Source organism: Thermobia domestica, chromosome 1 (assembly GCF_964235325.1).
Source record: "Thermobia domestica chromosome 1, izTheDome1.hap1.1, whole genome shotgun sequence".
In the NCBI taxonomy this organism is placed as follows: domain Eukaryota; kingdom Metazoa; phylum Arthropoda; class Insecta; order Zygentoma; family Lepismatidae; genus Thermobia; species Thermobia domestica.
The window spans coordinates 191,346,463-191,362,362 of record NC_137454.1 but is presented as its reverse complement, the minus strand read 5'-3'; the positions used below and the strand labels follow the sequence as shown (position 1 = coordinate 191,362,362).

At 35.1% G+C, this 15,900-nt stretch overlaps 1 protein-coding gene across 3 annotated transcripts in view; it reads right to left on the bottom strand.

Annotated features, from left to right (window-relative positions):
• Window positions 1-8,428: 8,428 nt before the first annotated feature.
• Window positions 8,429-15,900, bottom strand: part of LOC145692278 (palmitoyltransferase ZDHHC16B) — a 57,237-nt gene continuing 49,765 nt past the window's right edge. For all 3 annotated transcript variants that reach the window (XM_081767586.1, XM_081767577.1, XM_081767580.1), the window contains one exon: window positions 8,429-10,432. In XM_081767586.1, the coding sequence (XP_081623712.1) occupies window positions 10,285-10,432 (148 nt within the window). In that variant the 3' untranslated portion in view covers window positions 8,429-10,284. The remainder of the gene's footprint in view (window positions 10,433-15,900) is intronic.

Here is a 15,900-nt window from a genome sequence, read left to right as displayed (position 1 = left end):
TCAAGCTGGACTCGCCCACTTTGAATCCGATTTCCCGCTAAACAGTAGGAGCCCAAAAATTGGGATTAGAGCAACTAATTAGCCCATAATTCTGGCGTTTGAATTTTTCCGATCGGACCATTCTAACCATATGGGGGGTTCTAGCTTGATATCAAGCTGGACTCGCCCACTTTGAATCCGATTTCCCACTAAACAGTACGAGCCCAAAAATTGGGATTAGAGCAACTAATTAGCCCATAAATAGCCCATAATTCTGGCGTTTGAATTTTTTCGATCGGACCATTCTAACCATATGGGGGGTTCTAGCTTGATATCAAGCTGGACTCGCCCACTTTGAATCCGATTTCCCGCTAAACAGTAGGAGCCCAAAAATCGGGATTAGAGCAACTAATTAGCCCATAATTCTGAGATATGTTCCGGTCGTTTTGGTGGTGGTGGTTGGTCTAACTTGACACGCGTATTTTTGGAACATATTCACACTTAAGTACCATTTTTAATCATCAGGTTGTCTAAAAAGTATTGAGTCTTTGGAGTTCAAAATTGAAAATATACTTATTGTGATTTCAAATTATTATGAAACCACATATATACTATTTTGTTAAATGACCTTCTGCCATTTTTCAACACCACCATAATTCCGTTGCTTTAGAATTAATGTGGTTTCGGTCAAAAAATTGGCATGTGATTTTCACAGGCAGTTTTTAAAATTAACTCAACACTATTCAGGGAGTTTTGCAGAGACTGAGACAAATGATAGTCTGACGGTAAATGTATTAAAACCAAGTTCTCTCAATTTGTGACGGGTCGTTAAAGAGACAATATATGCGGTCTGGCGTTGTCAGCATCCCAGCAATCGCATCAAATGCAAAGGATAATCTTTCTTGGTATATATGGGCTTTGCCACAGACTGTGGGGTTTCTCTTCGCTTTGATCACAATCTTTGTGTATTGTTCTCATAGGCTATCCATTTTTCACCACTTATGATAAACCGCTTCAAAAGTAGCTCGAGTTCGTCACACTTCAGTAGAGATTTTCAGATAAAGTCGATCGAGTAAATGTTTTTGAGTCAGATCATATGGCACCCAATCGTCGAGGTTCTTTCTGTAGCCAGCTTTCTCAAAATGATTTAACACTGTTTGGCAGCAGATGTTTAGGTTATTGGCAATGCCATGATTGCTTTTTTGCTCGACTTTTGTCAGAATAATTCACTTTTGTTGTGATTGATCATCCACTGCGACGAGCATGTTGTACATTTCAAGCGACTGAACTATCTTTTGGCTGTTGCTTTTGATAACGCATCTTGCTTGTAAAGAGCACAAATTTCTTCAACGGCCTGTGAAGCATATGCGCTTGCATCACAATAAAATTGTAAAATATAGCGCAGTTTTACGAAAAGTTCACTAATCTTCACGGCATCCTTCCCTAACGCCTGATTCTAAGAATTCTCAACACATGTACTAGCTTCAACTGTCAGCTATCAAATGACACTAGGCCATACTAGTTGCATGTTGTCTGTGTCATAGTTATAATTTGAAAACATAATAAATCTGTTAAAAATAAAAATATACGGAAATTAAGATAACACGAAGCTGAACATACGAGCTCAATTTACCAGAAATTTAATATAGATTTTCGCGATTATGAACTATGCATTTGAACTAATGAAAGTTCATTCATCTTACGGCGCAATACTTTATGTTTGATTATAAGAATTCCAAGCACATCTACTAGCTTCAACTGTCAACTGTCGAATAACGTTAGATCTGACCCGATGCGACTCATATATATATATCTTGAGATTTGGGACATTAACGCCATCTCGTGCGCAAAAGGCTCACTACCTTTTAGCCATCTCATATAATTATATCAATCATCATTACTATTATCCTCTAGACTACAGTTTATGCCCATTTTTGTATCATCTTACATTTTTAGTAGACGAACTGCTTAGAACAACTACACAACATAGGTTATTATTCTTCGATCTGTCGCTGAATAGGAGAATGAGTTTTACTAACCTTTCTCAAAATTCACAATTTATTGAAAAAAAAAATCTACAAGTTAATCGATGTATGTACATTTTTTTTTTTAAACTTTATTTCTTGCTTTCACTTAAAAGATATTTACAATGTCCATTCTATGCTCAATATAATCATTCTCATATGCAAACTTAAGATATAACACCTTTTTATAATCCAAAATTTTAATTATATCATTACTTTCGAACTAAGCCTTCAATAGCTCAATTTTAGTCCTCTTTTATAAACTTTCAACAATAACGTTGCTTTATGATCGTAATCAGTGATGGTAAAAGTGCTAAGACGAAAAAATAGTATATGATGAACATATTGTTCAAGTTTTTCCTCTCCTCATGTTTTCGCTGCCGATACACTGAGTGCGTTTTAACTAGAGAAACGTTTTTTTCAAAAAACTGCATCTCATCATTCTTTTTTTTCTAAACTTAGGAAACAAAAAACATAAGAGGAATAGTAGAATGTAATACAAGATTTAAAGAATACTGTCCACATCGAACTTTTTGTATTTCTTTTCTTAAAATAAAAGGCCTTAATACGATATAAATAACTGAATATCCAATATAAACAACTCAATATAAATTAACTTAGCTTTATCACATAAGTAATAAATAATACATTACAAGACTGAATACATTGCAGAATACTTGTTTACAGTAATACTTAAGATTTTCTACTACCAACACACCTAATCAACTATCAATTATTTACAAGACATTAAGTTTGTACATATAAAAACACACCTATAACCGACACTGATTAGAAAGAATAACGAAAAAGTTCACTAGTGTATGTTATTTTAGATATCATAAGTTATTAACATTTGGACGGTCACACTTTCCAAGCTATACTTCAATAAAATCTTTTCACCAAACACAACCCATACATGAGAATTCTTTTAATAAAGTTAATTTGTATCACAATATTAAAGTACTTAAACTATACTTCAATGATCACAGATTAATACATTCAAAAATATATGGCATGCCTCAAATACATTACAGAATCTTTAGGATAAAATCCACAGATTAATCTTTGCAAAATTGAGTAAGAGGACACAGACATAAAGCTTCTCTCTCAGGTTAGTTTTATAAATTCTCGGTGGATATTCGATAAAGTTTTAAAATTGATTTATTATTATTATTATTATTATTATTATTATTATTATTATTATTATTATTATTATTATTATTTTGCAGAATACTATATATATACTGCATATGGAGATCACTTTGAAACTATTAAAATAGGGAAGACTGTATGAACTGGTTTTGAGTTTAACATTTTTCTTTTCGGTATCGAGCCTATGTGAGACGTAAATCTATAGCTAGGAACGTGAAGTTTTCGTTTTATCGGTAACATCCAAAACTTGAAAAAGGCAAAGCAAAGTATCTAGATATACCTAATATACAATATAACAGTTTTTGGTGTTTTTAAATCGCGAAATAACGCGAATATGGTACTTTTTTCAAAATAACACCGAAATGCACTGCATAAAGCGATAGATTCGCGAAATCGCCGCGTTGGTCGGTAATACTAATAAAATAATACAAGTTAGTTGCTAATTTAGTTGCCATAGACTAAATTTAGTTGTCAATCTTTGAGGAAAAGAAATGGACAAACTGAATGAAGTTGTGGTGAAAATGAATTCCGCATTTTTTAATACATCGAAAAGGAAGCATTTGTATTTTCAGTTCTCCAGGAAAAAATACCCGTATGAATAAAAAGCTCCTTTGTTATTTCCTAGCCCCGTCCGGAGAAGATAGAGTTCGTGGTTTCGTGCTTTTTCTTTTTTTAATTTTTTTTTATTTATTTATTTTTTTTTTTTTATTTAGCTACTTACATAGATGTGGAATTCTTCTAAAGGGAGGACATGAGATGCATTTTAAATGCTGCAATGGATTTTCTTTTCATTCTGAGCCCGGAAGCAGTGAGTGCAGTGAAAGCTTCAACAATTTTTGTTCAGCATAATGACTCGGATCTAGTTCAGACCATTGAATTTCTGCAAGAATCGACGTACGCCACTAACCACCTTCTGGTCAGTAAGCTTCAATACCTTAAATATGACTTCCGCTCTGTTAAAGATGGAATCTTCTCCGATTTAACGACTGCAGCATTTGAATTTGCCACAATGTGAAAGAGAATCTTCCAAGAATGTTCACGAGTGTGGATCTGGTGTTAGTGAAGAAACTGGAAGATCTCATGGAAACTGGCCCTTCTAAAGACGCGTTCCAGTTGCAACACCAAGTGTTCAACCCTCAGTGTACTCTTGAAAATAGTGTGACGCCTGAATTTTTAAAGCAGCTGAAACACATAAAAAGCTTGGCTAAATTGTCACCTCCGAGGTGACTAAATCCTACTTATCCTTGAAAGATAGCATGAGAAGATTGGTAGATAACGGGAAAGAAGTGAATCTCCAGGAAACCGCTTCTACTGCAAAGTGAACACACAGATTTTGCTGCCTGTGCTCTTGAAGCAATATCTCTGCCAGCTTCCAAACGTTGATTCTGAAAGTATTTTTCAGAATACAACTCCGTAGTTACGGTAAGGAGGCAAAACCTTAAAGAAGAAAATATGGAAATATTGCCAATTTTGTCCTTTGCAAAATAAGAAACATTGAAGAACGTACAAATTCGCCATTAAGTGAAAATGTGTGTTGGTAATGCGTTTTGCGTTTTAAATAAGTATATTGTGAATTGAATTTTTTTTTTTAAGTGAAGAAAATGTTAAGAAATAAGGCAGTGTGGTTTTTAGTCGATATATGTATTCAAATCATACATTAAATAAATCCAAGTTTAGGAGGGATATCGAACCATCTTTTCCCAGATGTAAGTCCAAAAATAAAATTTATTCTTTTAAATTTAAGATATCAAAATTTAAAACTATTAATTTAATTTTAAAATTATATTTTATTTTAATTAGCTTTCACAGACCATTTTCTCTATGTTTACAATATACTTGCTTTTCAAAACCATTACAATATACAGCAAATAAACCCTATTTGATTGTATTAAATCGCAAAAAACACCGATTTTGAGCAAAAAATAACAGATTTCAGAGATAAAATAAAACGAAAACTTCACATCCCTATCTATAGCTTAATGTGACTTCTGACGGTAAACAAATCAAAGTCTTCTGCGCCCAAAACGCGAAAGCTAATCTTTAAACACAAGGGAACTAAGGTATGAAAGCTAAAAACAAACTTCATGAATGTTAAAAGTAATCTTTCCTAGCATCGATGAGTTTCTGAAGAGACGGAAAGCATCTTCTTGTAAATTATTCTTGATGCTTTAAAAAACAGAAGTTACACATTGAGTTGTAAATAAAAAATTATCTTTCCAGTACTTTCTTTTTCGAAATCTGTTTTAATTTATTAAAGGATGCACATTATGTGAACATTTATTAAAGTGTGCAAATGACGCATCTCCTAACAATCAAAAAGAAATATATACTTATCACCGGTCCAAGTTCACTTTTAATTGAACGATTGGATTGGTACCGTCCTGAACATTTATTGAATGCATGTAGAAACAAATTAGTTATCTAGTGATCACTTATACAAGATTTCGTATCACTGGCAGACAGCATCCTAGTTCTTTTCCTCATTTTATTATATGGAATAATTTTCTTGTTTCTAAGCCGCCGTTATTTGCTGAAGTAACTTAGAATTAGACCTGAAATAAGGCAACGTAGCTTTTTTGAGTAGCAAATGTTAAACTTACGAAGCACTTGGCAGCCAATAGCAGTAAATGGACAAAGTGAAAAAAAAAAAAAAAAATCTCATCAGTTTGTGAGGATATGAAATAGCACCTAAAATTTTGGAAGCAACCGTTTCGAAGTTCCAGTGACAATACATCGGATTGTGGCTATTCTAATAGTTCTCATTTACGTCGGTATAAGTGGCTTTTCTACATGATTATACGTAAATGAAATATAAGCACCAGTCAGTGTTAGGTATATTCAGGATTAATTTCCAACATAGTCTGTGAAGATCCTAGGAATCATTTGGACTACGAAAGTTTTTATAACAAACAGTAGCCAGCGCTTGTTTGTAACAGGAAGCAGTGTTCATTTTCCTTTGCTATTACTTGGGATTCGAAGCCTTGGATTTCAGTCAGGAGATCTTAGGTGCTTCTAGATACGCAGCGTCCATTTCCTCTTAACCTTTTCTGAACTCGAAAGCACAAATCTTATCTGGGAAGACGAAGCATTACAGGATTCAAAGATTTATTTTCATCATTATTTGGATTTCTATGGGGAACAGTCATAAGAGGAACAAGAGTTCTGTCATACAATGACATTGTTATTCACATATCGTAAGCTTTTTCATAATCTGTCGAGAGTATCCCTTATATTCTCGTCATTTGTGTAGTCTAAATTTACCTCAGTTAACTTGTATGTTGTTGTATGTGTTTTGTTTATTCATGAGTTCTTTAGATATGTCGGTACATAGTTTATGGCCACCCTGACTTTAGATGGTGAGGGTTTTCGGAATGTCATGCTGGAATTTAAGTTATTTTGGTAAACCGAATACGATCCCTAGTTGCCGGAAATTCCGTTTAAATTGAAACTACGTATCCGTTCTTACTTAACATTTTCCCGTGATTCTGCCATGTCGTCGAGAATCTAGAACGAAATCTTCAGTTTACCTCCTTCTATATTGAATTTCGAATATAAATTTTGAGTTGACTTTCTGCCCATTTACACAGTATGTCGGAAAAGTAACGGAACTTACTTTCTTTACAGATAACCACTAGCTCCATCTATTGAAGCAACATAATATCGGAAAGCTGGATATCTGCTCAACAAAACGAGACGACAATTATGAGGATCGATTAACGGAGTGTCAAGTTATAGCAAGAAAAGTGAGTATCTGGTGTCACCTCGAGTAAAAAAACACGATGGAGCAAAGAGCCAATGTTAAATTTTGTTTCAAGCTAAATAAGTGTATGGTGATCAGTGCTTATCTCGTATATATGTGTTCGAGTGGTATATGGGATTCCGGAACGGTCGAGACTCCTTGGAAGACGACCGAAAGCCAGGAAGACCGAAAAACAAAAATCACGATGAGTTGGTGGAACAAGTGCGTGAAATGATCACCCACGATCCGAATTCGATTGTGGGATCGATGGCGGAGGAATTAAATACGACGAAAGACATGATTCACGAAATTTTGACAAAGAATCTAAAGAAACGGAAAGTCTGTGCTCGATTTGTTCCGTACACCTTAACTGACGACCAAAAACCTTCTCGCGTTGAACATCGCAAGGGCCTGATTAAAACCACCAGACGGAACAGAACATTCCTAGAATCGATTGTAACTGGTGATGAGACTTGATGCTTCAAGTACAATCCGCAAACAAAACGCCAAAATGCTATGTGGAAGTCCCCTGGTTCTCCGAAAGCCAAAAAAAATGCGTTTTCAAAAGTAACATGAGAAGACAATGTTGATTTGTTTTTATGATCCCAAAGGTATTATACTTCGGGAATTCGTTGCACACGGTCAAAGTGTTAATAGTAAATATTATCTGGGTATTATGGAGCGTTTGTGGAAGCGAATCGTTTGCGTAAGGCTTGAGTATCGAGTGCCACGAAGTTGGTCTTTATTGCACGACAATGTACCATAGAACCGTTGCAGTTCGTAACTTTTTGGTTAAAAAACAAATCTGTGTGCTTCCACATCATCCGTATTCGCCTGATTTATCGCAGTGTGACTATTTCCTATTCCCAAAATTAAAACTGGCCTTGAAAGAAACATTTTATAACAATGTTACGCACGTCCAGTCGGCAGTGACGAGGGTCATTGAGGCGATTCCGAAAAAGGACATTAAAAACTCTATGCTAACATTAGTTGAACACGCCCAGCGGTGTATTGATGCGGAAGGGATGTATTTTGAATAAAAAGAATTACAGTTGGTAAAATATCTAATTCATTTTGTTTAATTTAAAAAGTTCCGTTACTTTTCTGACATACTGCACATATTTCATTACATATTCAGCAACAACTGATGATCAGTTCTGACTATCTATTTTCAGCCGTAGTAAGTTCAGGTATAATATGTGCATTTTTCAGTGAGCGTTTTCTGACTAGTATCGTATGTAAAATGTCTGATAAAAGTTATTTTGTTAGCTCTTTTTGTGTGAAAGTGTTAGTTTATGTGCAAACTATAATGATACGTCTTACGAATTGTACGAGTACTCGTTCCACTGTAAATTAAACATAACTTTCTTACAAGGCTGTCTGTTACATTTCTCGTTAATTTATGATAAAGAATACAGACAGCCTTGTAAGAAAGTTATGTTTAATTTATGTTTAAGATGGACAGAAGGCCTTTTTATAAAAATATTTCGTTCTACTGTATTGCAAATAATGTTTGCTCGCTCGATATTCCAGATTTACTGTTATTAACCGTCGTCGTAAATATGTGTTATTTATGTATGCGATGTTGTCTATTTCCTTATGCACATATGTATACTCGTGATAAGTGCTAGAGCCAAGTCACCTGCATTGTGAATGTACATGGAATTTTGATAGCTCCCACGTAAGTTTTGTTAAAAAAAAAAAAATATTCTTTGGTTGATTTAACCTCGCAAATCAGCTGATTCAGTTTCGTACTGTCGTGTATCTACATTAGGTAGCTCAAGGCTCATATGCTTATACCTTTTTGATCATGTCAAATTGTGTTATTGGCTTTGAACTGAAGACCTTATAATACATTCTGAAACATGTTGACAACTCTTGTATCTTCAAAGTTCGAGATTGTAAAATTTATGACAAACAAGTTAATTTACAAGGACTTTACTGTCAACATAGTAGTCCATCATTTTCGAAATACTAATATAACGGATAAATAAGGTAAGGAGAGTTTCTCAATATTTCAGAGAAAATATATTTGTGCGTATGGTAACTTCATCTACTAAATGTTTATTTTCTTGGAAGAATACAATATTGCTACTTTTATTCCATTTTGTCGACTTTCTAAGTTAGCCTTCCGTGATTGAAAAATGACAAAATATTACTCGTTTGTTTTTAATTATCCAGATTATTATACATGTGCTACCTATAGTCCTAAGTTATTTGAGTAACAAAACCATTTCCAATCTTCTCTCGAAAAAATTATATTCTCAATATATTCCGACACTTAAAAATGTCTGTAATGAGGACTAGTTCGATAAATAAGAGTTCTGACTATCTGATTTTTGTGAATAGTCTTTTAAAAACTACATTGCGTTACAGTAATCTAGTTACACTACTACTTCAAGTTTATTGTTTGGGAAGGCATACATTTAATTTTGGCAAATCACGCTCTATTTACAATATAAATTGTACACTTATTGATCTATATTGAAACTTTTTCCTGTCAACAAATATTATCTTTCGTCATTATTGTGTTTATTTATTTATTTATTTATTTACAATTGAAGTTCCTTGGTATGCTCTATCAATTCGTCATTGTCCAACCCTGCAATCTAGTTGCTACTTCTGTGCCCTATCTTAGTTTTAAGTCCTTTTATTCACAGGAATAATTTTGGTAGCTGTGTAATGAAGTTTGATTATTTCGGGGGACGTGGAACCTACGATTTATCTGTCGGAACATCCTCCCCTCCACAAAAGTGCTCGAAAAATATCTAAAGCTGCACGTAGATTTCAACACAATCATTGCTACTTTATTATGTAGGGCAGAGCTCCCCTATTAACAAGACGTACTGCGTTTGCAAATGTTTTAAGAAGCTCATTGTGTTTGGAATCGGAATCGTCTCATTTCGTTAGACATTTCGTGCTGCATGAAAGTAAGAACAGGAACTCATAAAAGAAATCGACTCTCAAATGACAATAGAAGTTTTACGCGTTCGATAAAGATTTTTTTTTTAAAAAAAAAAAACATTCTTTAAGCTATTGCATGCAATGAAAGAAAATTACACTATACATAAAACCTTACTATATTAAATAACAATAATAAAAAACTAAAGATTCTATCATATTTGAGGGATGTCTCATACAATAATAATTATAAATTATATTTTAACAAATATAGCAAAATATACAAATATACTAAAATTTGAGCAAAAATATGTGTAACAAATAATAATATTTCAAATATTAAATAATCATTTACAAAAGAGACATGAAAATACGAAAATGTTTCTGTCATATTTTTTGCAAAAGCAACATTCATTCGCTCACTTATTCATACAAAATACTTCGTTTCGAAATAAATCAAATCAAAAATAACTTAAAGAAGACCCTTCATCACGGTTCCTTTGAACACTTCACCCAACTATCGACATAATCCTCCTCGTCGTCACCGCTGTCCTCGTCTTTAGAATGAATAGTTTTCCAAGTTAACGCATCACCAAGTGGCTTGTGGGCAGAAGGCAATAGAACATGCCTCCACGTCCTGGAAAAAAGAAGGATCATATTCTTATTCCAGTAAATTAGTAGCTGTAAAATCTTATGCAACAGGACTCACGGAATTTGTATATGAAAAACAGATGAAATAGACCAATTCCTTCATATGTGTGAATTCAATTATATACAAAGTATACAGGGTGAGCCAAATTTAATGTTACAAGCCAATTTCTCGTCACGTATATGAAATGAAAAGCGCAGAGAGGCTGATAAAAGTCTGAGATCTAAGTGCTCCCACCAAAGAGCTCCTGGGATCAACTTGAAAATTTCAAATGGCAACATGGGCCGAGTGATACTTCGTTCGATATACCTTGGAAAACAAACCAACTTTGGTAAGAAACAAGTATTGATATTGGAAAACAGTTTTCAAAATGGCAACCAAAAATAGATCGTTTTAGATGAACTTGTGTGGTCCGTAGTAAGATTTTAGATGAACTTGTGTGGTCTGTAGTAAGAAAATATCATGCTCTACGAACGTAATAAACGCCGCTTGGATCAAGTGTCAACAAGTCCACCATCAGAGGGGTTGAGGAATGTTAAGTTGAATCCCCTCCCTTATAAAATGTGAAAAGGTGTAACTTCTAATGAACATTTTATCTAATCACTGTTGTTATAACCTGTGATCAGATTTTGGGAGCATGGTGTTGTGCCACGATGCATGATCGTGATTTGTTATACCAAAAAGTAGTAAATGCAGTATACAATCAATAATTTATTTCCTTTGAGTGTTGTTGTTCAACGGCTACATCATCGTGGCTGTCCCATTGCCCAGCTGTTTGTGAAAAGTTGTGATGACTTAAAGTAGAGGTCAAAGTGAGAATGTATCCAGTGAAATGGCGTGTACATACTGTATTTAAATACACTGCATGTGGAAAAGTCTAATGCAGTAGCAAGCAGCACGGGATTTCTGCAACTACTGTGGTGAAGAGTATTGCAAGGAAACAGATCACGATTGCATCGATATTGCAAAGCAATTTCGTGTTTGCTATTAGTATTAGTATGAGCAACGTACGAATAGGACAATGGCTAGGTTTGATTGTTGTGTCGGTATGTCTCGAGACGCAGCACGGATGTATGGAACACGCTACCCACAACACCTACAACCTACTCATATGGCATTTCTGCACTTGGAGAGACGTCTGTGGCAAATAGTGGTATCATCCGAAAAGGGGTTATTCCGGTTGTGTTACCCTTCTGTAGCAAATGCAGAACACGCAACAGCACTTTTAGCAGTAGTAAATGTAAACCTCCATGTATGTACTAGAATGCTGGCTCAGGACAGTGGACTGAGTCAAAGATCTGCAGTGCGTATTTTACACCAGAACAAGTTACATCTATAACATCTCATATTACATCAAGAACTATCAATAAATGATTTCCATGCTAGAATGCAATTTTGTGTATGGCTGGAAGGTACGGAAAACAGAGAGCGAAACTTCGTATCCACCATATTGTTTAGCCATGAAGCTACATTTACGAATATATAAATCTACATAGTATTCTTTGTTGGATTAGAGACAATCCACTACGGCAGCGACTACTTCCGTATCAGCATTGGTGATCTCTCAATATAAGGTGTGGCATCTTGGATTACCATGTCTTTAGGCCACATTACTTTGATGGAACTTTTACTGATAATACGTGTGCCGCATTTGTCAGTGATATGTTACTACAGTTGTTAGAAGACTGTAATTGATTCTGAAATTACCACTCTCCTACCACTTGCTTCCACCCATCCTTCAATGGTTTAAAGACGGCAACGTCTATTCCTCTCTACAAACATAGGCATACGTGGTATCAACATGACGGTGGTCTCACACACCCCATTGGACCGCCGTATGCCTAATATTTTGAGGCCAATAATCTTACAGATGTTTTGCAGGATATAACACGTGTTTACACGTGGTGACAAAATTTTTTGCTTTGCTCGAAAACTGGAAAGATGTTAGCAGAGAAAGTAGTAACTTGCGTGTACGATGTAGATAAGGGAAATGCAAAGGAGTCTTTATCTGTGATGTTGCAATGCGGCAGGTTAACGTACCTCAACATCATGGTTTTCCCTTATGTTCGTCAGCTTAATGATGTGGCTTAATTTGTGCCTACAGGGTGGAGTATCGGTCGCAGTGAGAACGGATGGATGAAAGCCGGAGTATTTAATGAATATGTAGGTAATGTGTTGTACCCGTATCTGAAATCGAAAAAATGTCAAGTTCCCGGTTATATATTTTGTGGACGATCATAAAACTCATTTTACTTACAAACTTAGCGAACTTGGCTGCAGGCTTCAAATTGAACTCATTATTCTGAACCCAATTTTACAAGAATATTGCAACCAGCTGACGTTGCCGTCTTTAAACCATTGAAGGATGGGTGGAAGCAAGTGGTAGGAGAGTGGTAATTTCAGAATCAATTACAGTCTCTAACGAAAGCTACATCTGCTCCTCTGTTAAAACATGCTGCTGACACTTACATTTCGAAACCTACTACAAAATGAATTTAGGGCATGCGGTTTACATCCATTTGATCCAAATAACATAGATTACACTAAATGCGTTGCAAAACCACGAAAAACAGTTCAAATTCAAGAAATACCTGTAGTAATCAGCAAACTAAGGATGTAGTATTAACCAGAACTGAGTTTGAAAGTACAGTAGGAACTGATGTAATAAGAAGACTTTAGGAAGTTGATAATGAACAAGAACTTGTAAATAAGAACGAAGAATTTCATGTACTGTATCGCTTATGGGAATATTTTGTGGATAAAAGCAGGTCGAAGTCGTCGGTAGAAAGATGTGTTACTCTTCAGTCGGTGCAGGCAAACAACCAGCAAGGTTCACCCGTATCCTCTGCAGGTATTCAGCCAAATGATTTCAACTACTCAGCTGCTGATAGTGATGCTCATACACTTTGTGAATTAAACCCTAGTACATCCACCAATGGCAGTACTACAGATGCAAATGATTTACAAAAAGGTTCCGGCTCTACTCCAAGGAAGTTAACCACCGAAAACCCATTGCTGCAAGATGTTTCAGTATGGCCAGAAATTCCTGAGGGAAAGAAGAAAAGAACGTAGAACGAATGCCGTTTGTAATAACGTCTCATAAATACCAAGCTATTTTGCACAAAAAAGCAATTAGCTGAGCCAAGAAAGATCAAAATGTGAACAAGGAAGATGTCTGAGAGAAAGAAAGAAGAGTTAAAAAGCAGAGGATAAGCACCTGCGAAGAAATCATACCATAGGGCCCACCTCGATTGTTCAATGGACGTAAGTGGTCTTTCAACTTATTACCCTGAATAAGACAAAGGACTGACCGAACCATTACAACATGGAATGCTCGCAAGGAGGCTGAACTTCGATTCATCATCAACTGCACGAAGCAATGTAATATCCTACAAACGCTGTCTTAAGCCATTCTTTTCGAGAAGGACGGAGCTTGAATGCGGATTGTGCCACAACAAATACCACAATTGCTGCATTCTGAAGTGCCATAAGGAGTATATAACGGAAGATATAGAAAATGGAGGTGTGTGTCACGTGTGCTACGTTCTACAGGATGACAGGAGTGTATCACAGATGAGGACGAGATTAATGAAACGAATTGAAAGAAATCGTTAAAACATACAATTGTGACTGTGCATTCCTATTTTTTACTTTTTAAAAAATATGCATTCTTCAGTTTCAATTTGTTTTTACTACATAACGTCCAAGGATTAAAATGTCTATTTTTTGTATATTCATAAACAGAATAATTGGTATTACTTTCAGTTAGGCCTACATTCGTGTATTTTCGGCAATCTTATCCCCTATTGTATGTTTTATAATAAGAGCTAATAACCGTCCTCATTGGGTGCCAATAACTATTTTTTAGTGCCTGTAACTGTAAGATCATTGTCACATTATAAAATATATTTCTATTCCCATAAGTGTATATTATATATATATATATATATATATATATATATATATATATATATATATATATATATATATATATATATATATATATATATATATATATATAAATTACGAATATATATTACAAAATAAGTCTGTTATGAAGATATGAATGAAAGCAAATCCTTAAAATGTCAATAACTGTATGATTTTCCCTATATAGAATAGTAATTGTTAAGTTCTCATTATATTGCTGTAAATAGAACGTGTATTTACGACTTTGAAGGGAGAACAAAGATGATTGTGGGGAACATGTTAGCGCACTTTAAATATGACCATACGCATAATTTTAAAAGAATGAATATATAACTAACTAAACTAACTCTATGGTCTCTGGAATCCGGAGGTTCAATGCCGAGTTCACAAAAGCTCTCCACTGACTTCTATCCTTAGCTAACTGCATCCAGTTTCTACTTTGTATTCCAATCTCTGCGAGATCCATCTTAATATTGTCCTCCCATCTGCCTCTGGGTCTTCCTAATGGTCGTTTTCCGATTGGTCTTCCAGTCAAGACTTTGAAAGCATTTCTAGCTACATGACCGCCCACCTAAGCCTCCTAGACTTGACGACCCTAACAATGTTGGGTAAACCGTATAAATTATGTAGTTCCTCGTTATGAAGTTTCCGCCATTCTCCATTCTTGTTCCTCTTGGGTCCGAATATTCGTCTCAGGATCTTGTTCTTAAATACTTTCAGTCTATGTTCTTCCCTCAGAGTAAGCGACTATGTTTCGTAACCATACAGAACAACAAGCATGATTATCGTTTTGTATATTTTAAGCTTCAAAATCCTCGATAGAATTTGCAACAACAAGAGATTTTGAACCGGGTAGTAACACGAATTCCCTGCTTTTAGTCGACATTTAATTTATTCGTGAATATGATTTTCCTCTGTTAATACTGATCCTAGATATTTGAAACTATCCACTTTATCAAAAGTATTATTTAATATTTTAACTCATCCATAATTTGCCGTATTACGGTCCCGACGTACTTCCATGTATTTAGTTTTCTCTGCGTTTACTTCTAAACCCATGTCCCTGCAAGCGTTTAATAAGATCTCTGCATTTCTTTCTTGTTCTCCTATCATTCCCTATTAAATTTACATCATCAGCATATGCCATAACCTGGTGAATACCGTTCAACTCTAGGCCCTGGTTGCTATCTTTGATTTTCCTTGTAGCCTATTCCAGAACAAAGTTAAATAATAGTGGCGACAACGCATCTCCTTGTTTCAGGCCATTCTCGACTTAAACGGTCGGGGACAAAAATTTTCCTACCCGGACTTTACTTTGGGATTCATTTAAACATATCTTAATTAATCTAATTAGCTTTCTCGGTTTTCCAAGTTCTGTACGAACGTTGTATAATGTTTCTCTCCTAACCAAGTCGCATGCCTTTCTAAAATCAATAAATAGTTGATGTACCGGGGTATTGTATTCCCACTTTTTTTCGAGTCTTTGGCAAATGGTAAATATTTGGTCTATAGTTGATCGATGTCGT